Raw genomic sequence first — 27,097 nt, 5'->3', positions numbered from 1 at the left:
ACAAATTATAAGTGCTAAGAACCATATTATAGTTTAACTGGCAGCTTTAGCTTTCTCCCACCCCTCCACCCCCAGTGATATATAAAATAATGATGTATTTTGAAATTGATGATGTCTTAGAGTCAGTATGGGATGATTCTTTTATTGAAATGTTAGCTCCCTTTCTCACCCAGGAAAAGCTCCACCCAAAAGATAAATGTGTGAGAACAGAGATTCATGACATCTTTAGAGAACTGTAGAAAACTTTTGGGTAGTTTGTCTTGAATAGAGACAGTCTGTTACCAGGAGGAATGTTTATGTGTTGCATTTTCATTTCTGTAGTTGTAAATAAAATAAAATGTTTCTGCCAGAGGTTGCTTTGGGAAAATTTGGTAAATCATGATGAGCCATATAAGCAGGAAAATAAAGTTATCTTGTACATGAAGACAAAAAAATATTTACCAAGTTTTTATTATTTAAAAAAATTCTTATAGCTAAAACTCATGAATGTAAATACACTTCCTCAAATTCTATCTGATTGGAGAATATAGAGATGCATTTTGAGATGTCTGTTAGCGTGATAAAAGTGTTAAAATGCATTGTGGATTTAACATGTATTTTAAATTCTCTGTCAGAATTTTCTCTGGTGAATGCTTTTGTCAAGATAACAAGTAAAAGGGAGAGGAAATTTTCTTCTGCAAATGTTTCCATCTTCCCAGTTTTTTGCTATCTTGAATGCAATTAATATAATTTAAAAGAAAATTAGTCAACTTCTCTAGGGTGTTTTATACCTTTTTATATATGAAAAGAATGGTAGGAATGCATGGGGCATTGTTAGTCTGTTAGATTCCCTTGGTGTTTGAGTTACTTGCGGCTCAATTTTATAATATATTTCAAAGCCCAAGTACGATATTTCTTCAAATGTCAAATATTAATGAAATTGTGAATTCAGGAAATAAATTGATGTTATATTAAGATTTAATTTCCTGACATTCTCTCTAAAATCATGTCCTTAAAATCCTATTCAGATACTTCAAAATATTTAAGAATTTTTGTGTAACTCTACATTTTTTGGATTTTTTCTTTTAATTTCCCCTCTGAAAATACGTATTATGATAACCTTGGTATTAATTCTACTTAAATACTTTTAATAGAACTTTAACAAAATTAATGTTTTGTGGCACTAGAGGTAAAAAAATTAATTTGAGGATTTTGAATGATTTCAAACTTTGAATAAGCATGTTGGAAAGACTTTTGTGGGAAGAGATTGTATCATAATTCTACCTCAAAGATTTTAAAATCTAAAAACGTATTTCCTTCTGTACAAATGTATTTTATAACTTTGGTTAATTAATTAACCTTCTTTTTATGTTGCAGTGTGAGATAATTTTATTTACATGTCCCCATACACTTTGCTTTAGAAAAGTGTTTTAACAATTTCATTTATTTTTATTGGGATACCCTGCTTACTGGTTCATTTGCTTTGTTTTGTTTTGTTTTTCAGTTGTGGAAGAAGGACTCTGGGAAAATGGCCTTTCCTATGAATGTCGGACGCTGCTCTTCAAAGCAATCCACAATCTGTTAGAACGGTAAGAGAAGGAACAGCATTAGGTGGTTTCGAAACACCCAATTATAATGCCGGGTACTCAGAGGATTTCCTGTAATTCTCAAAATGCTTTCACACACAGTTTAATGAAAATAAAATTATATAAATCTCTTTTTTTTATATTGATATAACTTTAAAGTTAGAGAAGTTTTAGGAATAACACAAACGTTATCCTTTTTACAGATTCACTGGTAGTTCTTCTTTTGCCCAGTTTGCTTTATAATTAGTTGATTGCTTGCTCTCTAATGTGTGTGTGTATGTATGTGTGTGTAACACACACCTACATATTTTTAAATTATTCCCTGAATCACATGAGAGTTTTGTGTACACTTGAGATTGTTTTTTTTTTTAACTCCTAAGTATTTAAGTTTATATTTCTTAAGGACAAGGATATCCTCTCATATAAGTACAGTACAATTATGAAAATTAGGAAATTTAACATTGATAAAATGCTGTTATCTAATCCATAGTTCAACTCATCTTATTAGTTGTTTCAACTGTTTTCTTTATTGCTTCATCCCCCTTCTCCCAAGATCCAGTCCATGATCATATATTATATTTAGTGTACCTGTCTCTTTAAACCTGCAAGAATTCCTTGGTCTTTCATTTTCCTTCTTAATATTGACATTTTGGATGAGTTCAGGCCATATGTTTTATATAAAGTCTCAATTTGAAATAGTTTCCTCATTAGATTCAGGTTCTGCTTTTTAGTAGGAATACCATAGAAGCGATGTGTCCTCAGTGAATCATAGCAGGAGGCCCATGATTTGTTTCTTGTTTTTAATCTTGACCACTTGTTTGAGGTAGAAATTTGCCAGGCTTCTCCAATGTAAATTTAAAAATACTTTTTAACTATGGTCTTTGTTAGTTCTGTCTTAATAATTAATAAGTAATTTATGGCCAGATCCAAAGAAATTGTATACTTATCATGTTCGTTATCAAATTTCAACCTACTTGTTCTAACCTCTATTGATGGTCCTTGTCTAAATCAGTTATTACTATTATGGCTGTAATGTTAAATTTCAAATGCTACCATTCCTTCTATTTTTGTTAGTTTGCATTCTGTTTTAAGAAGAGCTTTTCATCATCCCCCCCCCCCATGTATGTATATATTTATCTATCTCTCTTAGTCTTTATATCTGTATAAATTTGGGAAAATGGATTTCTGTTTTACTCAGAGGATTATAATTCATTACTATTACTTATTTTGATGCCTAGGTTCTTTGGCCAGGGGAAACCGCTTCCTGGCGGCTCCGATGGTTTTCTGACTTGTGCCCATCATTGTTTGGGCACCTCCTTCCCTTCAGGCTCTGGATGGTGTTTTAAGGGGAGAAATAAATGTGAAAGAATAGGTTAGTTCTATGGGAAAAACTCTTTTTACTTCTCTTCCTGAGTTTGTATAGCCTACTTTTAGGTGATCAAAGTCGAAAGGACATTCTAGTATCATTAAATTTTTATCTAGGATGATAATCACTGCTTAGGATTCTTAAGCTATGGTTGATAAATTGTCATCATTTGAGTTACCCAGAGAGACCTTTCCCAGCAAATTATCTGTTTTTCATTCTCAACTTTAGTTCCTGCTTCTGTTATTTGGAGTAGACCTAGAGGCCCGCTGTTACTAAGGGCAGTATATTTTAGAACATTGATTTTAAGAGTTAAGTACGCTTAAATATTCTAAATATTTGGTAATTCTTTCTCTCACTACAAAATGAAACAAAATATAAGTACATACAAAGTCCCTTTAGAAGAATGTGGAAATCTCACTGTTTCCATAATCCCAAGCTCTTATATCTATATAGTAATTAATGTACCTTTAAGCACAATCCTTTTTATGTAAGTTTTTAAATCTATATGGAGCAAAGTAAATATTTTTAAAAATTATAATTCACTATATATCACTATATAATTTTCAGAAAAATATTAATGAATTTATGGTTGAATTGTATTATTTTTAGTCTTTTGTGTTGTGAATGGTAGTATGTTTCTTTTCTTTGTTGGGAGAAAAATAGAAGAGCAGAAAAACTGGAGGAGAAGAGAAATACAGATATTTCACTTATTCTGTGCTCATGAATTGAGAATTGATAAAAACTGAAGTCTAGGTCAAGATCAGTTATTATTTTATAAGAAAGTTGATTGTGATATATGCAATTTGTCCTGCAATAATGTTTGAGATAGTTCTCAGGAACTTTGGGTTAGACTTTGGTTTGATTTCAGGGTCTTTTGCTTGGGCAGGTACCCTAACCTTACTAAGCTTTAGTTAATGCCCTTTGAATGAAATATAGGATGCTGTGCACCTTCAGTTTTTGTTAGAGGATGTGTATGATGTATGCTGCATAATACTTGACCTTTTAATATTTCATAATTATGCCTTTTCCCATAAATTTATTATTTTGCATATTTTGATTTGAATCCTCCTATAAGATAATGATTCTTGTAGAAAATAATTAATACTGAAGCTGTTTAGCTCTTTTTTTACAATTAGAATGGATGAATTGACATTCTTTTGTCCATTAAAATAACTTTAAGTAATTGTGTTCTGTGAATGAAAATTACCCTGCTCCTGAGGCAGGGAAGCATTTTAAGTGTCTGTATTTAGCTGATTTTATTCATTGTCAACAAAGCGGTTTTGGCTAATACATGCTTGCCCTTTTGTTCTTCTCATAGCTTAGATGGTTGCGGTAACTTGTCTGTTTACAACCTAAATTTATTGAAATACACTCTGCTCTCCTATTCCCAGCAATTTTCTGTACTGCTTTTCTTTTTCTATTTAGATAAGATTGACTTGGTTTCCCAGTGTGAATGTTTTGCGTTTCTAGCCTGAAACTCAGGTTATTGAAACAGACCATCAAGTAATGTATGACTTGAAGGATGTTTGTACTTCCCGAACCATTTTTTTTTAGTTTGAGTATTAAAAAGGTTGTACAAGTGATTTATTATTTCTACTTTTTTTAAAAAATATACCGATTTATTTAATTAAAAAAGAATTCCATTAACTACTACCTAAGCAGGAGTTATATAAATCAATCTTCTAAGAAGGTGGCAGTTGCTAGTATATATAGAATCATGAGTCACCGTAGTGGTTTATTAAAAATAATTTCACTACAGAAATTAAGGTAACATTGTGAACTTCACACAGAATAATTTTATTTTTTGTTGGTATTGATTGGTGCTGAGTAATACTGTATTGATACTATGTAGAATATTTTAAATTCTAAGGTAACATGACTAAATATTTTTATTTACTCATTTCTCCTATATCTCTAAAGTACTCATATTGTATATGTCCAACCAGTGTCATCTGTTCATTAAAAAAGAAACAGTGCTGCTTACTCAAGAGCAATTTCCATCGAGGTGTCAGAAGCTAACATATCTGGCTTTAATTTTATGTATCTGTTGATGGGCATACATTTCTAGAGGTCCATTTCTTCACTGCCTTCAGGGATAGGAGATATTTTGGGTCTTGGCTCTTGCATTTATATAACTATATGATTTGGGAGAGTGGCTCAAACTCACTGAGCCCTGTTCTTTATCTATACAATGGTGAACGATTGTTTTGCTCAGCACTGTGCTTTTCTTATTAGAAGAGCTCAATAAATGCTTAACTGCTGTTAATATTAGCTAATAGAAATATTGATACTACTATTTTCATATTTGGACACAACATTAAAAGTCAGTCTGTTTACCCAGGTAATTCTGGAATCCCATTCTAAAATATCTTTTTAATGTGGTCATTCCTTCTTTCCTTGAATACTTCTGGTGGTTTGAGCACAGCTTCCCAAAGGAGCTCTTTTCATCTTTAGAGAGCACTCATTGTTAGAAAGTCTTTCTTATGCTGAGTAGAAATCTGTCTCCCTGTAACTTTCATTTCTTTTCTTAATTCCGTTCTTTGGGGAATCATATATAATTCATCTAATTCAACATCCATGTGGTGGCCTGTTTACTATTTTGGTTATTTATTTATTTTTCTTGTTTGTGGTTCTTATCATATAACATTGAATGCCCTACCTCCACCCCACCTTTCCTTCCGCCTTCCAGATATTTCTCTAGTCAAGAGTTTTTATTATTGCCTCAATAAATTACATCACATATGGGACTTATGAAAAATCTTGCTTTTGTAGTTTTGTAGAAGCACTTTAAATGTCTGGCATAATGCTGTCATATTGGCATTATGTGTGGTATTTTAAGTTTTTAGAATAAAACATAAGCTGATTTTCATGGAAAGGTATCCCCCCCCCCCCATACAAATCATTGCTTTGCACACCATAGAAGATTACATGGGTCTTTTGAAGCTGTTCCACTCTATCCTATCCATACTTACTCAGGGAGACTTTAATCTGTGGTTATTTGACGTTTGTAAAACATAATGGCTCTTCAGAGTAGTCTGCTGGAGCTACTTTCCTAATGGATTGTCGGCATATTCACCCCTTGGTAGTTTAACACTGCTGTAAAACTGCCTTTGGTCCTGAGCCTCCTGGTTTGCCAAGAGCTGGTGTTTAGAATGAAGATACTTATTTGGAAAAGTACAGTAAAAATAACATGAAGAAAATTGGAATTATAATTATGACAACAGTAAAATTATACTTATAAATTACTAGCTTTTAATGTCTTGTGGCATTGCGATCCAATAGAGATGATAATTAGAGGGCATATGAGCAATGTCCTTGGATTTCAAAATAATAAAATATATTCACTAGAGCATGGAGGTAGGTACAGCCCTGGTTGAGAAAATGGTGATTTAACATTGCAACATTGAGAGTCATTGGGTATAATGTGATAACAGGAACAGGACTTGAATAATCAGTAAAATCTCATTTCATTGAATTGTGACAGTGCGCAGTTCTCTAAGGATAGGAGGAAAATGAGTCTTTAGACGTAAAGGGCACATGGCTTTAAAGGAAGAGACATTATAGACATGGACACAAGTGAATGAAAGCATATGTCTAATTGTAGATACAAAGAAACACGTTCACTGTAAGACCAATCAGTTTATCCATTTAATATTTTTAGGACAGGAAAAAGTAAAACTTTAAAATTAAAAAAAAAATTTTGTGATTGAGGAATGGTATTAGACAATGAAAGTTCAAAACTAGAGGAGAGATACGATTCTTTGGAGTTGCATTGGAATGGATGTTTCTGATGAGGCGAGGCGTACAAAAGCACCTAACCTTCTAGAGATTTTAGAGAGGATGGAAATGGTAGCGTTTGCTTGGCTAGAGGAGACCGCATCCTCTAGGGCACAGTAGGAACCCGAAGTAATGGAGATGGAAGGAATCAGTTGAAAAAGATTTCGTCGGCCCCTGAATTATATGGGTTTCTACTATTTGATTGGGAATTGGGAAGGGGACGTCTTTGCATGTGTGTTTGATATAGATTAGAGTGGTAAGGTAAAGACTGGTGCGGTTATTGTGGTATGAAGTTATGTAAAATTTAGTCTACCTGAGCAGCTCTGTAAATAGATGATAACACTGAAGTGTATTTGGTTGAGGAACACTATCCTTGGATTTTTAATTTATGAAAACTGTCATACCTATATAATTTCATAATGTGAGGGTCACAGAAGGAGCCAAAACCAGTGGGGGCTCCCTCTAAATCTCCTAACCGTCCCATTTGGGAAATGGCTTGCTGAGTTAGGCTGTGGCTGCTGCTTTGTCACATGTAATCTTACATGAGGTCTGCCTATGGCTTTGGGATTAGAGATTGGGGCTTGCCAACTCCGGAGTCACGTTGCTCTTGTAGTTAATTATTTAGAACCATATGTTACAGCACAGAAACATTATGTATGTATGTGCATGTACACACACACGCACACACACCCTGATTTCATTTTCATTTTTTAGCATCTGTTTTCTTCTTTAAACAATGATTTTTGGGGACACTAGTTGGGATCTGGGAATTATTTCTGAAGAGAAATTTCTTTCCTGGAATTGTTGCTTGAAGAATACTTTTTTAAATATGGAGTCACATAGTGACATTGCAAGATAATATTGTACTGCCTAACAGAATTATGTCATATGTTAATAGTAAGGTAATTTTGAAAATCTCAATGAATGACTGGATTACTGAGTGGACAACCAGAGTTAACTGATATATGTATTTAACACTATTTGTGATGTTGATTTGAAGCAATTTTTGGCATATGGAGTATATCTGCTAGGTTTATTTGTCTAGACACATGTAAATTTTTTCCCTCAAAAATAAACTCAAGATTGTTAAAGTATAGAAAGAGTTGATATTCTTCAGGTTTTGTATCTTAGAATTGTCTCTCTCAAAAAGATTTGCTTAATTCTCTTCTTCAAGTATAATTAAAGCATTTGAACAGTAATGCTAGTCTTCTAAAACATTTTTTAGCATCCGTGTGATTCTCTACATGAGTGAGAAGCAATGGGCTATTAAAAAAATGAAATATGTAGTTTTTTCCCTCAAATATTGAGTGGCCCACTAGCACAAGAAAATTAACAGTTTGAGGCTGTCCATGATTAGTGGTTACAAACGAGAAGAATGACGATACTATATTGTGAATAGGAAAACACTCCTTGGTGTACAGCATTCATTTCTGAAGTATTTATCAAGCACCTACTAGTATAGGTCAGAATATAAAGCATACATATAGTCACTTAAATATTCGTTGACTATCATCAATGAATAAGATAGATACTGTCTCTCTCCCCAAATTGCTCATAGTTTCTTGGCAGAAAAGAGCCATAGAAATGAATTATTACAATTCAGTGATGTGAATGCTGATCTGTGCATGTTAGAGTACTGCACAGGCTGATCTGGGACAGGAAAGATGAATAGAATTAAATTAGATGAGGAAAGGATAGATTTGGATAAGGCAGGGTTCCAGGCGAAAACCACGGCTAGTAACAATTAATGGTAGTATTTAGTATGGAAGTTCTTAATCTGGGATCTGCTTTGGAGAGCTCACCAACTCTGTGGAATTGTATGCAATGTTTTGCTATTCCACATATTTTTCAGGAGAGTCTATAATAACTTTAATTAGATTTTTTTTAAATCATAGAATCATGACCCCAAAATGATTGAGAACCAAGGGCTTAGTACCTCAGTGTCGCCTGCCGTTGAGCCACATAGGTATCCACAGGTAGTAGAACTGACTTTCTTAGCAGAGACACATGCATTTCTCTCCCATTTCTTCCCATAACTCAAAAAGTGCAAAACACCAGGTGGAATCCTTTCTGTGCTGCCCGCTCTTAGAGGATCCGTGTGTGTTTATGTCTATCGGTGTGTCTCTGTCTGTCTGAGCGAGGGAGAGGGGGAGGAGGGGGAGGGAGCATAGGAGAGAGGGAGAGGGAAAGAGGCTTGTCAAGACTTAGAAATCGAAGAGGATAGAAATTGATAATAATAGTTGCTGATTTTCATTTTATCTTTTTGAATAAGAGGAGACTTTGCCGTCGCACCCATCTCTCCATCTAACTGAGCAATTGATTCTCTGTTAGGTTGGGAGTGAGGACAGAAAAAGGGAGCATAGTACTCACTCCTTTGAATAGTTTGATTTCAACCTTCTCTGAGCTACTCGGTGACTTTGCTAACTTTTTACCATATCACTGCTGACAACATGACTTGTGACTGCTCGCTTATGCAGAGGCGTTAGTTGCAGATCCAGTACTTAAAAACTGAGTAAAAACATTACCTCATCTAACAGAATTCTGTGTTCTCATGTTTTCATTTCAGTGTGTAGGAAATCACTGATCACATAGAAACTGATGAAAGCTGAAAATCACATAAGCAATTTATGACTTTCATTTGGAGTCAGATGATTTCAAATGGAAGGATCAGTAGTTTCCATGACTGTTTTGTATATTAGTGATAATAACCTTTTGTTGACATTGCCTGACAAAGAAATATCTGCAGTGGGATCTCCAGGAATGTGTCAGCAGAGAGTTAGACTCTCAGATAGCATTTTTATTAGCTTTTTGCCTTTTGCCTTGGTCCTTGGGTAATCTCGGCTGTGTGCTGCTCCTCTACCCCCCTCCCCCCTTTGTTCTGGAATGATATAAGCAAATAAAATGTGTGGCTTTTACTTCATAGAAGCGCAGGGGTTTTGAAACAAACTACACATTGTCTTCTTATTCAGAGTTATTTTCTCTCTTTTTCTTTCATTTTATACTATCTAAAGCCTTGGATTTTTTTCCTCTTCATAAACTATAAATTAATGTTGTTTTCTCTGTTATTGAATAAATGATTCTTTTGAATTCTGGCCTGTAAGATATATACGAGAGGATGAATACTTTATTTAAAAATGGTATTTATTAAGTGAGGCTATGTTTCAGTAGAAGATAATGTTTAGTATTTGATATGATTCTATACCTGTTACGTGCCCGTTTGCTTTCATTCTAAGCATTATTCATTTTAAAATACACCTATAATTTATAACAGCTTTTGGAGAATAAAGAAACATTAAATAGATCCGTCAATTATAAGGTGCATTAGTATTTTAAAAAGGAAGGAATTAAGGAAACGTAGCAGCACAAGAGTCAGTTTATGGTAAATGTCCTGGCTCCTGTGATCAGATACTTGGGTTTAATCCCAGCTCTGCCGTCAGTTAGCTGTGTAACCTTGTCTAGGTGACATTCTCTTTGTGTCTCCGCTTCTTCATGTATAAAAATTGGCAGCGTAACATCTATCATGCAATTCTTAAATAACTGAATGATATATTGTGCCAGTTAATCAAATATAGTAGTGGTACTAGTGATTGTAGTACTAGTTATTGGAGGAAGGAACTTGATATCAAATATTAGAGTGTTTCATTTGAATTATGTATATATGTAGTCTAGCCAAAAAATACAATCAAATCTCTTAGCTAGGGAATAAACTGTGGAGATACTTTTTCAGTTTTGCTTCTTGAGTACGTTCACCGTATTGGGTATTCTGCATTTCCTATCCCAGCTGTAGTGAAGTTACATACGTCTTTAATTCTAGAAAGCAAATTAATTTATATAATCTTAGGCAAACAGATTGGGTTACTTTGAAGGTGATTTTTTTTTTCATTGTGAATGAGGATTATTGTTGTAGAAATTCATTTTCAAAATAAAAACAATTGAAGCCAGTGACTTGTTGATGCAGCAGTGCCCCAGGTTGGCGCTGTCCGTTGGGAGTTACGTCGTGGCCAGCAGAAACTGCTGTTCGCTAACCCGTTAACCTGTAATGAGGTGGGCGAAGGCTTGCATTGTTTCCATCCTCCTCGATGGTGTGGAAATTACAGAGGCGCAAGCCATTTGCAGAATTGCCTATATATTGAAGAAAGAATTGCTGCACAGATCTTTAACTCGTATAGAAGAATTACATCAAGCTTTCTGACAGATATTCTTACAAAATCTGTGTCATTTCACTGGATAATGTTCAATGTACATTTTCTCCGACAGTTTTATATATTTTTAAAATCAGATATGCTCTGATTCTAACAGTGGCATCTCACAATTGGCCAGATGGTAGTTATGATATAGTTGTCACTTGCCTGCACATGAGTGAACTTGGTCAAGGCTATCTATATTATTGTCACTTGCACTGAATTGTGTGCATCTTTGGTATTATATGAGTTGAGGTCAAGTGCCATTTAACATGTCTTCAGGAAGATTAGTGCATGATTTGACGTTGAAACACAATGTACACAAAACATTGTGGAAACAGAAGCAGAGTACTAGTTAGAGATGAGGATAGCAAACATTTGTTATGGAAGAAATGACTGCAGCTCCTTGTTTTCTTGCAAAGCCATAACCAAGTGCTTTACCATGCCTACAAAAGGAAAATATTTAAGTAGAATAGGCTCTGCTGTGCTTTTTTTTTTTTTTTTTTAAAACTGAGATCCTTGTTAAGCATTGCCTATCACATGCCAAACAAGAAAAAGCCAGCATTAAAACTTGCAAAATAGGCATCAGTGACTTGGAAAACTATCTCTGAAGTGCTCTTAAGGAATGGTGCCTATATTCCCAGCACTTTTTTATGACACAAGAATCAGAGTAATGCAGAAGTGTCATTGGATTTGAAGTAATTCAGAAGTGTATGACATTTTAGGAAAATACCAATCAATTGTGCTTAATTTTTTTTACATGGACAAGAATAATATATAATAAAAATCTAGGCCCAAAGTCAGAAAGTTCTTTCAGTAAGTATAATGTAGAAGTTTTAAATGATAAGGAAACATTTTGACAGTGTAATTGGTGATGTTTTGATTTTCATTGCTATATGTCATCTGTGATTATTTATGCAATGACTTATCAATTTTTGTTGAAACTATGCAATTCTTGATGTAATTATTGTAGGTGCCTAATGGATAAGAACTTCGTTAGGATTGGGAAATGGTTTGTCCGACCCTATGAAAAGGATGAAAAGCCGGTCAACAAAAGGTGAGTCTTTCTAATATTTATTTGTTTGTTTGTGTTGTTTCTAGACATTTTAAAATTACATTTATTGTAGTGACATTGGTTAATAAAATCATATAGGTTTCAAGTGCACAATTCAGTAATACATCATATGTCTATTGCATTGTATGTTCACTGCCCAAAGTTAAATTTCCTTCTTTCACCATGTATTTGACCCCTCTTACCCCTATCTGTTTCCCTTCCTCTCCCCAAAAGGCGAATCTTTAGAATGGCTTGTTTTTTTGTTTTTTTTTGTTGTTGTTGTTTTTGTTTTTGTTTTGTTTTGTTTTAAATTTCTTGACTATAACTGTCTTTGGGGAAGAGGTAGGTGGGGGAAACAGCTTATTTTTTAATTTTCTAATAATGTTAGTAATTCATATGTATAGAAATAGATTCCTGGATCACATTTTGTTAAATACTATATTGCAAAATTTTTGTGAAATATTAAAAATTGGACTAGAAAGATAATTATCTATAACCCATGTCTAAGACCTTTATTACCACACTATTTAGAATTGAAATATTCTATTTCGTTATTTTATTATCCTTTTCTGTCTTTCTTCCTTAAAGTGTTATATGGCATAACCTTAAAAACAGTGAAATGAATTCAAGTGTGACAATATTTATAGGATTGATTAATGCCCCTTTGAAGTTAGTCAGCACATCCTTGACCAGGAATGTGAATTATTTCTCTAAAGCATGCTAACTTTTAACCATCATTTGTTATATGCAAGGCTTCAAGGCATTCCCTTGATAATAAGCAAGCTTGGAGTTTTAGATCAGTCAGACCAGAGTCAAAAAACAAAACCCTCAAAATCGAATATGTACGTATCTCACTTACCTCTGAACATGGCATAGATTTAATTGGAATCATAAGTTGATAGTGATTATTACATTTCCAAAGAGCAGAGTATACAATCTTAATATGATTTTACTATTTGTGAACTTGCCCTAACCTGAGGGTCCCAGCTTCTGGGTGCAGATTAGAGTACTTGAAGCCTTAAATGGTGGCTCTAAGGTTATATCTTTTGGGTAGTTTGTCAGAATTTCAGCTGTCAACTCTTGCCTCTGTTGGAACCTTTATTTTACTTGTTCCTACCAGAGATTTAATTAGCAGCCTTCTCTGCAACCTATATGTCTTAAACTTTGATGAAATGGTATGGAATCTCCTCATTAACCAAACCTAATTTATGAAAATTTGGATTTCTTCTTTCTGATTGGATAAATTAGGGACTGGCATTTTTTTTTTTTTTCCAAATCACGATGAACTTCCGTGAATATTTTTCCTTCTTTAGTATGTTTAAAATTTGTTAGGATTTATTAAAAAATTGTATTTAAATAGAACACAGGTATTATGTACATCAAACTTTGCCTGAAAAGGATAATAATGCTTTTAGAAAGGTACCACGGTGCCTGGGTATGTAAAAGTGTGATTCTGTTAACATATGCTTTGATCGATGGAGAGAAAATTTGTTTTCTTTATATCAATTTGTTCTAACTAAAGCATAACTAACACTAAGACACAATCTTAGTGTTTTCCTTAAATTTACAGAGGGCTTAGATTTTCTGAATAGTTAAAGTTTTGGCTTTTAATGTTGATGAGTTCGAATGGTTGAATATGGAATTGCTTTAGCATAACTGGTCACTGATGAATTGACTGAGCTAGGCCTAAATATTTTGATCAATAGGTATAGGTGTTTGTATGATGATTTGACAAGAATTTGAGGGATAAAGAGGAAACATACACATAAAATAGTGATTGAAGGAGTAGCAATCAGTATTTTAATAGAAAAATGTTTGAAAGTCAAATGTAGTTATCAGTCTATTTTATATAGAATTCTTATACCTCTGCACTTCATTTAGAACCCAGAAGTTTTCTAACTTTAGCAAAGCAGATGTAAATAATACATGTAATATATTCGGACATTTGATTTTACATAACTGGGAGTAAAGTATGAATTGCTTTATTATTTTTAGACTTTATACTCATGATTGAACATGGAACTTTTTTCGTAGTGTAGAAATATTAATTTTTATTGAGGTAATATTAGTTAATAACATTACATAAATTTTAGCTGTATATTATAATTTGATATCTGTATACTATATTGTGTGCTCACCCCCAAAAGTCTAGTTTCCATTTATTACCATAAATGTTAATGATTTTGCAAAAATATTTTAGAAGGCATTATTAACAATTAAAAAATTTAAACCAAAGATCAAATTTAAATAGTTGGCATTTGCTGTAATAAAACTTTAAGTATAATGACTTTTGTACTTTTCTTCTCCAAGTAGAAAAATAAAGCTGCTTGGTGGATGTGGGAACAGGATCTCAGTGGTTAAGTCATTTTAGATGGACAGAGTAATGACACTGTGGAGGAGGACACTTAGAATTAATTATGAGCTTTGGGATCCCAGGGCATACCTCTCTTTACAAGTTATTTGCCTATTTGCCTTTGAATACATTGTTTAGTTTTACCTGAGCTGAACTTTTCAACCTCTGATGTTGTGTTGATGATAGCAATTACTATTTTAGAGGAGAACTGTGAGAATTAAATGAGATAATTTATGTGGCTAGTTTATAATTTAGCTGAGAAAAAACAAATTTCTTTATTAAGCTTTTTTTTGGGGATATATCAGTTTAGTGACCAATGGAGAGGGAAATTTGTATGCAAATCGTTATTTTTTAGGAGTGCTCTTATTCGCTGCTGTTAGATATAAATAAAAGGAATATATTTTAAAGAATAATATTCTAAGTATAAAGTAATACTAGCATTTATTTATTTTTGTTCAATAGGTTAAAAATACGATTTAACACAACATATTTTATGTAACTAAAATCTAATAGTGGTAACAAATGAATATATTGAAAATAGGTTTCACCTGTTAGATTAATAACATATGATTTCTTGAGCTATAATTTCTCTCTGCATTGTTAACAAAACTAAATCATTTGCTGGTAGACTCTAAAATATGAGTTCTTAAAGTTTGATATGAGATGATGCTCAGGATAAAGTTAGAAAAACTATTTTATATGTAGATCTGTACATACATATCTATGTGTATATATATAATAAATTTGACCAGGCAAGTCCAAGAAGATAAAAAAAATTTATATCATTTTTTCTCCATAGCGACATGTCTTTTGTTATTCACATCCTTGGGAACATAATAAGTAGGAAAGAAAACTTTGTCCTAAAGAGTTATGACAAATAACATCAAACATAAAATATCTGGAGTATAAAGTATGTTGAATTAAAAAGGACTTTGCTTCCAGTGTGTGCATAAAAACAAGCCAGTAAAAAAATATATTTTAAAAACGATTTAGAAATTATTTCAATCATGCAGGTTCTTTCTTTTGGAAAGGTATTCGTTTTCTAATTTAGTTTCAGCCCACATTTGATTATCATAGAATTTTAAGTCTATGCACTTTAGTTTTTGAATGCCACTTTTAGCAAAATAATTGCCCCCATAACAGTTTGTATTTTTGATCTTTCCTGGTATCAGGTGTATTGTAGGTAAGTTAATATAAATATTAACTTTGCAAAAGCTAATGGAAAGGGGATCCCTTATCTAGAGAGTAAGCAGACATGTAAAACAGATAAAGTGTGAAAGGTAAAAGGAATCTCTTCTTGGTGTTCAGAAAAATAAGATCAGTAGTGATAATTTTTTCAGTTTTCTTCATAAATTTGCTTTGCACAGTGGTGACTTTTGCCACATATCTGCTAACAAGGACTAGCGAGCTGGTGGACAGTCCCTTAAAGAGTATTAGTGGGACAATTTAGACTTATATAAACATGTATAATGGTTTTACAGCTTTTTTCTCACAGATCTATAAAATAGTCATTTTTTTCTAATTTATCTGTTGTACATATGTAAAAAATCCTATATTTTGTCACCCAAATATATTTGAGAATTATGTGAAGCGAAAAAGGGTGAGGTTAGAGGCCTGCGGTGGCAGAGGCGGGGGGGCGCATCAACATTTACAGGATGAGTAGAGACAGAGGAATACATGAAGGAGACTAAGGAGGGTCAATGAGAAATGAGAACCAAAAGGACTGGTGTCACCAAAACCATGGGTTTTAAAAATTTCAGAATTAATTAGCTGTGTCTGCCGCAGAAGCCATATAAAATATGTAAGAAGAGAACTAGTAGTTTAGGAAATTCTTTAGACAGAGTGAGTACAGCAGGAGCAGTTTCAGTGGAGCGGTGAATTTCAGGGGGGCAGTAACTTGAGTTATCAACTGGAGTTGAAGATACTGAATGTAGTTTTTTCTGTGTTTGTTACAAGTAGCTGCAGAGTGAAAAGTGTTGCATCTGGGAATGGAGGAGGCAAACATTTAATAAGAGCCTATGCTAAAACAAAGTAATACTGTCTGTGGTTTTTAAATGTCATTCATGTACCAGGTACTCAGCTTTGTATTTTCACAAACATGCATAGAAGAGAGAATGTTAAAAGTTAAATGTTAAATGTTAAGAGTTGAAAGTTCAGTTCAACCAAAGGTGATGATAGTTAAAACATCTATATGCTTTCTAGGTAGTTGTAACTTTTTTTTCTTTACTTTTTTCTTAATAACCAAAAAAGATTATAACATTAGTTTTTACTCTTTTTTTTGTCCTATTAGTGGTCTAAAGAGTGTATAATAAAAACTTACATCCTCTACATCAGTAATTGATTTTCATATTTTAAAATGTTTATATACCGTCTACTTTCAAGAAGGATTTTAAAACATTTTATAGTAAGAGATGTATGTACCTTGTTTTTTAATATACTAGAGAGGTTAAGTGAGTCTCATTATTGTACTTCCTTTTTTTATTCCTGTTAGAGGACTGTAACTAAGCTGGAAACAAAGTTCTCCTTGTTCATTAGACCAGAAATATGGATAATCTTCTGTTAACTATTTATTGGATCTTGAGGACTTGACTGAATCCCTCTGGACTTCAGTTTACACATCTTTTATTTCTAAAATATCTTATACTCCCTTTTGTGTGTATGCATATGCATGCATATGTATATGTATATGTATCTTTCCTTCTTTCTTTTTCTACCGCTAGGAGTATATTGTCTCTGGTTTTGCTGGAAGCAGAACTCCATTATTACCAATCGAAGGGATTTTCCATTACTTTTCCAAAGGGTATGAAAGGTTTAAAGAACATGTCTGGAGAGAGGGATTATGTTAACTTTAGTAATGGTTTTCATAATCAGATTTGGAAGAGGCGAGAGGAAGTACTTGGTACCAGGTGGGGGTTAACTTGAGGTCTTCTTTAGTTTTATAACATAGCTGACCACCTATTTTACCTTTCTTAAGATATGTCTTAGCTAATGGCCCCCTACCTCATGGGGAAAAAAGTCAACTGAAGGGTCAGGACATGAATGAATAGAGGTTCAAATGATTAACCTTTTGGTAAAAGTAGTGTTCGATTTGCTCTTATCTCCAGTCTCATTTAGCATTTTGTCCATACTAAGTGTCTCTCATCATATAAACTTCAGGGACTGAATGTAAACACCATAGAAATATATTGCAGTATATCCAATAGATAATTCTCAGAGATTAATGAAATTGATTATTTTAGAAAAGAGCTGCATTTTAAATTGAATGCTTTTAGGTCTCCTGCTTTATAAAATAGTTTAATTCAAGGTACTCTGCTGAAGTGTTTGTTGCGGGGACTGTGCATTATAGGATGCTTACCATCCCTGGCCTCTTCCTACACAAAGCCAGTGGCACACTCCTCCTCCAGTTTTTTTTTTTTAAAATTTAAATATAGTTTGTACACAATTTTATATTGACTACATCACCCTTCCTTTTTTCACCCATCCCCCCATCCCTTCCCATCTGGTAACCATCCCTTTGGTCTCTGTTCCTATGAGTCTGTTTTTGTTTTGTTTTGTTTTTAGATTTCACATATAAGTGAAACCATATGGTATTTGTCTTTCTCTGTCTGACTTATTTCACTTAACATATACCCTCCAGATCCATCCATGTCACAAATGGCAAGATTTTATTCTTTTTTGTCCCATAATTATTTTGTGTATGTGTGTATATACATTATGCATGGAAGAGAGGTAGGGGTGTGTGTGTGTGTGTGTGTGTGTGTGTGTGTGTGTGTGTGTACACACGTACATATCTTCTTTATCCAGTCATCTGTTGATGGACACCTAGACCAATGGAACAGAATAGAGAGCCCAGAAATAAACCGTTGCTTATATGGTCAACTAATCTATGACAAAGGAGGTAAAAATAGACACTGGAGTAACAGCAGTCTCTTCAACAAGTGGAGCTGGGAAAACTGGACCACTCTTACACCATATACAAAATAAACTTAAAATGGGTTAACAAGTCGTAAACGTAAGGCCTGAAACCACAAAACTAGGAGAAAACATGGGAAGTAAACTATTTGACATGTCTAAGTAATTCTTTTTGGATATGTCCTCTTCAGCAAGGGCAACAGAAGCAAAACAAACACACAAGACTACAGCAAACTAAAAATCTTCTGCATAGTGAAGGAAACCTTCAGCAGAACAGAAAGCCAGCCCACTGAATGGGAGAATGTGTTTGCAAATGATATATCCAGTAAGGGGTGGATGTCCAAAACACGTAAGAAAATCATACAGCTCAGTGACAAAATAGCGAACAATCTGATCAAAGAATGGGCAGAGGACATGAAGACATTTCTCCAAAGATGTACAAGTGGCCAACAGATATATGAAAGATGTTCAGCATCACTAATCATCAAGGAAATGCACATCAAAAGCACAATGAGATACTACCTCACACCAGTCACAATGTCTGTTGTTAAAAAGTCAATAAATAACATGTGTTGGCAAGGACATGGAGAAAAGGGAATTCTGAACCCTTGTACACTGTTGGTGGGACTGCAAACTGGTGTAGTCAGTCCCCTGTGGAAAACAGTACGGAGGTTCCTCAAAAAACTAAAAATGGATATATTATCCGACTCAGGAATTCTGCTCCTGGGTACTTAACCAAAGAAAACAAAAACACTTATTCAAAAAAATAGGTGCACCCCTATTTTCATTACAGCATTATTTACAATAGCCAAGATAAGGAAACATCTTCCCTCAGTTCTGACAAACTAAAATGTCTCCAGATATTGCCAAATGTCCCTTGGGAGGCCAAATTGCCCCTGGTTGAGAACCACTTTTAATCTCAGCCGGGCTAAATTTGACCCATGCACATAATTTAGGGGTCAGCCAGAGATTTGGCAGTTTTATCTTTCCGACTCTGTTCAGGATTTCCTTTCTCATTTTCTAGCTGCTGTGGCCTCTTTGAACTCAGTCCTCTGCTGCTTCAAGCCAGTAAGCCTGGAGGTGGGGTTTCTATCAGTTTTAGCCACCCCATGTGGTTTAAATCTGCCCTCATGCTAAAAGCTGTTTAGAAAACAAAAACAAAGGGAAACTCACTCAGTGCCATTCCTTTCTAAGTGTAGACTCTTGCCTCCTTTCTCAGTTCCTGCCTGCATACATTTTATTTGAGCAGATTTTAATATTTCTTTGGAGTGTTTTGTTTTGTTTTGTTTTGTTTGGAGGGAGAAATATGTTGGTTTGGTAGGAGCTACTTTATTGCTGCTGGACGTGGGACCTAATGAGTGTTTTTGGGCAGAAAACTTCACATTGCTTTGTTACCCTGATGTTACTTGGGCTTCATTTAGATTTACATTGTTTGTCTATTAAAATGGGATTGCTTAGCCTCTATGGCTGAATCACCTTGTGGTGGGAGACTTTCGTTTTAATATTTTACTTAAAGAAATGATTCCTAATTTCTTAGTAATTCCAGCATTTGAGGAATGTGAATTTCTTCAGTTTATTAATTAATACCTTTTATGCTTTATAATGTTTTAAAGATATTAATATTTATAGACTCATCCCCAAATATATAAACATTAAACATTTTTTTAAAAATGTAAAGGCATGAAAGATCCTTATTGTTTCTTTTCTGAGTTGACATTTTTATAAGGCCCTGTCCTGAGTCACTTTTAAAACTTTATAAAAATGTTCTTAATCTTTATTAATTTCCTTTAGGAGGATAAGGTAAGATGAGAAACGAGACAGGAGGGAAAGAGGAAGGAATGTCCAGAAAGTGACCAAACCAAAGAAAGGACCCAATTTGGTCCTTTCTTTTCAAAGGTGTGATCCAGGGCTCTCAATAAAACGTGACGGTGGCGTCTGTGTAGCTCACTGGCAGCGGGGGGAGAGCACTGCAGGCCAGAGTCAGAGTTCAGGACATTTCTTCTTCCCCATTAGACAAGAATATTCATTTCTTAAAAGAAAGTTGAGAATCTGTTTGAGATTAGTGCTTTTGTTTAATTTTATATAATTTTAAAATATTTTATTATTTTTTATGGTGATATTGGTTAACGAAATCCAGTAAGTTTCAGGTGTACAATTAACTTTATATAATATTCTTTGTAACATTTTTACCTCATCAGTTTAATGAAACATAATTTAAAGTGTTAAGAAAAGGTTACATAAATACATTTCACCCTACTTAAAATTACCGAGCCTATGTTTGTTGGTTTGTTTGTTTGTTTTAAATAGAACAGATTAAAAAAAATTTTTTAGGATTGAGTAACATTATTTAAATGAAGTGACAACATTGACCCTAACTTTAATGGTGGTTGGTTGCCACTAGTAGTGGAGGTGCTGGTAGCAATATTTAGAAATAAAGATAAATATGATTTTTTTATTTTTCTGGTAATTTGTACTATAGGGAGCTTGCTATTAAAATATTTTTAAATCAGTTTTTATATACATGATTTGCATTAAAAGAATTATTTCTACTCTAAATCTTTCTAAATAATAGCGATATACTATATAAGCAATGCCATATTGTATATTGATTTTACCCGTAATATATTGACATGAACTTTTTTTGAATTTTAAAGAACTTTTCTTTATTAAATGTTACAAGATCTGATTGAAGTCACCTGTATTCTGGTATGGTTTTTGAAATATGTTTATTAGTATTATATAGTTCTTTTTAAAGAATCAAAGGAAAAAATTTTAACTCTAAATAATGTACTTTATGATCATTTAGTTTACCTCTTTGGTGTTTTTGGAGTGTTTAGGGGATGTAAAAATAAAGCTTTTATTAAGTGTGGTTCTTAGAAAGTAATTTATATTTGAGAACCTGTCAATAAAGTGTGGTAATATATTTCACTTTGGGGGTTATTAATTGCGTAAAGGATGAAGTCGCTTAATATTTATAGCTGAAGAATATAGAAAGCAGTGGGTGCTAAGATGAAGCGTGTAACTGTGGAGCCTCCTCTTTGTTATAATGTTCAGATCTGATCTGTTACAGTCTTCTGCCTGTCTGGGTCTTCCGCCTTGAGTTTCTCCTGTTTCTGTTCACTCTGCCCTGTATTTACTTCTGTTAGACTATTTTGAGTGAAGCCCTCTTTCATATAAGAACATAATGTGATGTCAGTTTTGTTTAGGATATTACCTGAACTTTATCTGGCATTCCTGCTCCTTAGTGGTGGCTTATTCGTCCAGCCCAAGTTGCTCTTCACAATTCCTAGCATAGTCTAAACGCCTTTTCTCTTTTGTTTATGTTCTCCATCCCCCTCCCCCGCATCCTTTCTGTCTTCCCTGGCAGCTCCAGTTAACTTTGATCTCTCTTCTATAAGATCCTGCTCAAAGTTGCTGCTCCCCTGAGGCAACTTTTCTACCCCTCCCCTCCCCTTCTAAGTCTATCAATGGTATGTTTTTACTACTATACTTTTTTTCTATTCTCTTGGATTTGTACTAAGGAAAATGAGAATTTAGTTCCTTCCATCTTTCCCCATTTCTACATTATTCCTAAATTGAATCTTTAAAAGAGAATCATACTTATTTTGGTGTCCAGGGCACATCATTATTTTTCCTTTTATTCTGTGCAACATCATTAGAATTCCTAGTACAAAGGATATTACAGATTTCCTTGAACTGAATGGAACATACTTCTTTCTGTTGTAAATTTATTTGGTTTGCTCTAGGATCAAAGTGGAAAATGTGTTCTTAAAAGTCACCTGACATAAAACAAAATATCGACTTGTATATTAAAACAAAACCACTCTCTTTACTATTATTATCTTAAAAGATGATCCTTTAAAATGTTATGTTTATGGGTTAAAATCTTTGATTCTTATAATTAACAGTTTTACGTGGTTTTTTCCTCAGTGTTATTTAATATAATTGAGTGGTTTGTTCAGGTTTCAAGTATGAGAAGTTGGGCTCTTTATGATGGTCACTTTAGTTCAACTATTTCCTAGTAGAAAGCATACATTGCCCTGCTGGACTTTGTATTGCATTGCTGACCCCTGAATTGCAACACATTTTGAAATCTGAACATGCTTCATAGAAGGAAGGAAGCCTTTCTAATTGGTTGCACACAGAAGAGTCCAGAAAGAACATTGTTGGGCAGCATTTGAAGGATTATCATATACTACTGACATTGACCAGTGTCCTTTACGGTGTTATCTTTTACCGAGGAGGTAAGAAAACAAAGGATCGTCTTAGTGCATATAATTGAAGACAGTTGACTAAAGTATTTCTATGTGAGCTGAGATTTTTTTTTTAATGACTATGTAGAAGGTAAGTTTCGCTGAAAGGGAAAACTGGACTGTTAGCTGGAGAATTTTCAGCTTTGTCGCAGTGGTCTTAAAGCATTATATCAATTTCAGTATAGCATGCCACCTCCCCTCCTTTGTTTCTTATTTATAATGTCAAAATCTAGAAATTAAGCTTTATATCAAAGTATGCTTCACATCTGTGAAATAAATAACAGCTTTCTTCCACTAATGATTTGTTAGGTTCTTGAATAAGTAATATTTTAGGCCTTAATTTCACTATTGGGAAGAAATATCACACTCAACTAGAGTTCCTAAACATGAGTACCACAACGTGACATTGTGGTATCCCTTAAACACACAGTATGTGACAATAGGAAAATTGGTATTATATGATTTTACTTTTCAACTTTATCTCTGTAGCTTTCCCTTTAACCAGTCTCTAAAAACTTAGAGTACCGGTTTGGAACACATGATTATGATCAAGTATTAAATTGAATATGCACTGGCTTGCATTATTCCTTGATCATTTTAAGCATGGTTCGTGAGTTCAAAAAGGTAAGTTACTAAAGGATACTACCGGTACGGCTTCCCCTTTTTTACCCAACCTTAAGAAATGCCTGGTGCTTCTTGAACCTTTTGGTCTCAAAACACCTATAAATATTATTGAGCATGCAAGAGAACTTTTATTTATGTGGGTGTAACTTCTCAATGTTTACTCCAAAGAATCAAAACTGAAAAAGTTAAAATATTTATGACTTTAAAAATAACAATAATAAACCCATTGTATGTTAACACAAATAGCCCCCCCTCTTTTTTTAACTAAAATAACAATTTTTTTAAAGAGAAAAAACTATTTAGAAGACTGGCACTGTTTTTTTCAAACCTCTTTAATGTCTGGCTTAAGGGAAAACAGCTGTATTTCTTGTCTGCTTCTGCATATAGTTTGTTGTGACATCACACATCATGTAGCCTCTGGAAAACTCCATTGTGCATTTGGAGAAAATCAGATGAAAAAGATAATGTCTTTATGTTATTCTGAAAATAGTTTTGACCTGCTGCCTGGTTGGAGTGGAGCTTTACATTCTTAGGCTCACAAAAAAGTTTCAATGTAGAGGTGATCTGTCTGCATTCTACTCTTGGAGGCAGGTAAACCTTTTATGTTAAGGGCCGGATAGTGAATATTTTCGGTTTTGCAAGGCATATGGTCTCTGTCAAAACTAGTCAGATCTGACATTGTACTGCGAAAAAAAGCCACAGACAATATGCAAGCAAACGGACATAGCGTGTTCCTACAAAACTTTACAAAAAGTAGGTGACAGACTGGAATTGGCCCTGGCCTCTGCCCTTAAGTGGAAAATTACTGTTCACATAGGTTAAATGATTAGCTGAGGGTCACGAAACTAGCAAGTGGAGGAGTCAAGTCCATATCTTTCCAGTTTCACAACCACCGTTTTTCTCATTTCTTCATGCTGTCTTTACTAATAAAGTTAATGATCATAAATTTAATATAGATGTGATTATTGACTTATAGGTAAGTTTTCAAGATAAAAATTTATCTAATTATGTAAATATATTGTAAAGGGGCTAACATTTAGAATTTCCCCCATTACCCAAGACGTGATTGGGTACGTAAGTGTGAGTCTTGTCCATAATGAAGCATATGCACAGCAGAGCATTTTAATGCTTGTGTTAATTCACTAAAATGCACATATCTAAAGATATTTTTAACCGACAAGCTCTTTAAGTAATTATTTAATTGCATTTAAATTGTTATTTGGAATAAGTACTTGTAAATATTTTAAAATTTAAATATTACAAAATGTTACTGGTGAAAAAGTCAGTCTTTTCCCCACTCATTACCCGGTCAGTCAGTTTGTCTCCTGGTGTTCAATCCTGTTACCAGTGTGATTTTATCTTTCTAGAGATTAGTTTCTGCAGATACACACAAGTGTATATGTTTATATTTCCCTTCTTTATGCAGATAGTATATCGAATGGTGCACATGCTCTACCCATTGCTGCATTGCTTTATTTTACTTATTACATAGTGGTGATATGTTGAAAATAAGTCCAAGTTTATGCATGTAGGACTGTTAACTGAAAGCAAAAATGATGCTTTATATTCACTCTGAATATTCTATCAGATTTACTAATTTCGGAATTTGTTTTATTATCTATATTCCCTGAGCAGCTTTGTATCTTTTCTGAGTTTTTTTTTTTTTTTTTTTTTTAAATAATCTTGCTTTGGCATTTGTGGACAGGAGTAAAATAACTTCACAAAGTTCTGCCTTAGAACTTAGCATTATTAGGAAGGTAAGACGTAAACACTTAAAGCAATTAGAGATAAGACACTGTATATAACTAGTGTCTCAGTTTGTGAAATTGATAAGCATTGAAGATGAAAACTGGGAGATACTGCTGAGGGTTCTAGTAAAGAAGAGGAATTCATAAAGTTAAATGGGTTTTGACAAATTGAAGGTTTGGATGGCTTGGTGTAGGATCACAGTGAGGAAACTAGCAATAACAGACACATCACAGTGGTGTCTCAAGAAAAGATTTGGCTGAATAGAGAGAGAAGTGAATGCTTAGCAGCAATTGGAAGGTGTAAGAGATAACAACTTTTAACAGGACTCCTCGAGTGATCCAGAGAGTTATACAGAAATTCTTTTTATGTCTTTTTTTCTCTGCTGTGAGCCCAAGATGTATAAAAGGCGATGAATTGCTTTGCAAGCTTTGTTTATGTCAGGGAAGTCATGTGCTTTTACTATGAAATATCTACAGACTGTCTAGATGTTCATTTGTGGTGGAGAGCTTCTCAGTGAATTTTGCTCATAGTCTTTACACTGCCTTATGCCATAGCGATAGATTGTTGAGGTTTTTGTTTATTTTAGTGAATGAATGTGGGCAAAGAACATGCTCTTCTTTAAAAGCTTAAAAAAAAAAAAACCTCTAAAATCCAAGCCTGCTTTTGAAGGCCTAGTCCAAACTTGCTGCTAAATTATGGCAGTTCGGGTATGACTTTTCCCCTGTTGCTCTTGATTCCTTGCTTCTGCAAGTTTTATTAACATATCCAGGGACTGATTTTGGTTAGTGCCTTTTGTATTGTCTTATTTGGTCTCCTGCCAATAATTTTAGCATTTATAGTCTATAGACTCCTATCTCTCATGTTAATTTAGAACCAGAGTATATCTCACATAATTGCAATTGAGAAACACCTAAACCCTATTATAGCATTAATAGTGCTCGCTCTTGCTGCTATAGCCTCCCTCTATGGGTTTAATCAGTTGGCATCAACTTTAAACTTGCAGAAAAGTTCTGCACCAGCAGAAAGGCAGCCATTCTTCCCGAAACCTACAGTACAGGTTTAGATGTATACTGAAAGACAAATTGAAATGGTAGAATGAAAAGCAACCAAATTAGAGATACTCAGCAGCGCAACTTCAAGTTGGAAGGGAGCAAATATTCATGTTAGGACTAATATTTGTTGAGATACTGTGCTAACTGCTTTCCATAAATTCCAGTCTTCACTGCATACCTAGGACTTTGTGTTATTTTTGTTTTTACAGATGAGAAAAAGGATTCGAGAGAATTTCAGTAACAGAGTTAGAACGTGCTAGAGCTAAGAGTGTTATTTTCCAGGAGAAGGGCAGGACCTTTACACATACTGCTTGTTAGGTACTTTATGTCTTGTTATTCCTCCCAGCAGCCCTGTGAAATTAGTGGTAAGAGCAGAGATAGTCCTAATTTTAGTTAATAGAATTGAGATAACAGACAGATAACAGTAACTTGCCCTAGGTCACACTGCTACTAACAGCAGAGCTAAATCTGTCTGCTTCCAAGGCTCTTGCGCTTCTTAACAAACTAATAACAAGTACTGTGTCTTCCTCTAAAAAATGAAAAAATTAGAGAAGGGTAAAATGAAGGGACTTAATGTTATGTTAAGTGTTGTGAAACAATAAAGAACAAACAAATAATAATAATAAAAAAAAGGACGATTTACTCTTTAGCTCCTGGGCTAGAAAGTCTTAATTGCAAACAATGGACAAACTGTTTGTGGAGCCCAGGCACAAAGAGCACTGCAGAGATGGCCTTGTTCAAGGCTTTGAAGGAGATTCCTAATCGTGCTTTTCTTTTATGGAGCAAGCTTGCACAATAAAGCCCCAACTAGGGAATTTAAATGCATACTTAGAAGGATGAAAGAGGTTTCCATCCTTGCACATTCTCCCAATTAATAGGCAGTGGTCATGGCACTTGCCCTAAGGGGCGAAGCTGGAAAGCTGCCCTGTGTAGGGCTCTTGTATAGTCACGTGGTTTGCATCTTACCCCAGAGCTGTCAAACTGGAGACTGTTAATTTGCTCAGTTCAGGTATCTCAAATCACTTTGAATTTTTGGGTCAAGAGAATAGAGATTTGGGGGACAGAGAGGTGAGGTTTTCCGTCTGCCACTTGAAGGCTTACCTAAAAAAGTCAGTGAGTGTTTGGTGCTTAATAGTAAATTAAAAGACACAGTTTATTTGTGGCATTTAACTAAGAATTATGAAGGAAAAAATGTTTCGCTCTCTTTTATT

The 27,097-nt window shown here is 34.1% G+C and overlaps 1 protein-coding gene across 2 annotated transcripts in view; it reads left to right on the top strand.

The window, feature by feature from the left end:
- The window catches only part of MED13L (mediator complex subunit 13L), a 262,391-nt gene that overhangs the window by 131,374 nt on the left and 103,920 nt on the right, over positions 1 to 27,097 (top strand). For both annotated transcript variants that reach the window (XM_016145817.2, XM_016145818.2), the window contains exons 3-4: positions 1,484 to 1,568; positions 11,863 to 11,946. In XM_016145817.2, coding sequence (XP_016001303.2) covers positions 1,484 to 1,568; positions 11,863 to 11,946 — 169 coding nt within the window. The remainder of the gene's footprint in view (positions 1 to 1,483; positions 1,569 to 11,862; positions 11,947 to 27,097) is intronic.

This window comes from Rousettus aegyptiacus, unplaced genomic scaffold (assembly GCF_014176215.1).
Source record: "Rousettus aegyptiacus isolate mRouAeg1 unplaced genomic scaffold, mRouAeg1.p scaffold_m13_p_5, whole genome shotgun sequence".
NCBI lineage: Eukaryota > Metazoa > Chordata > Mammalia > Chiroptera > Pteropodidae > Rousettus > Rousettus aegyptiacus.
The sequence above is the reverse complement of the archived record's forward strand: the minus strand, read 5'-3'. Positions and strand labels throughout refer to the sequence as shown.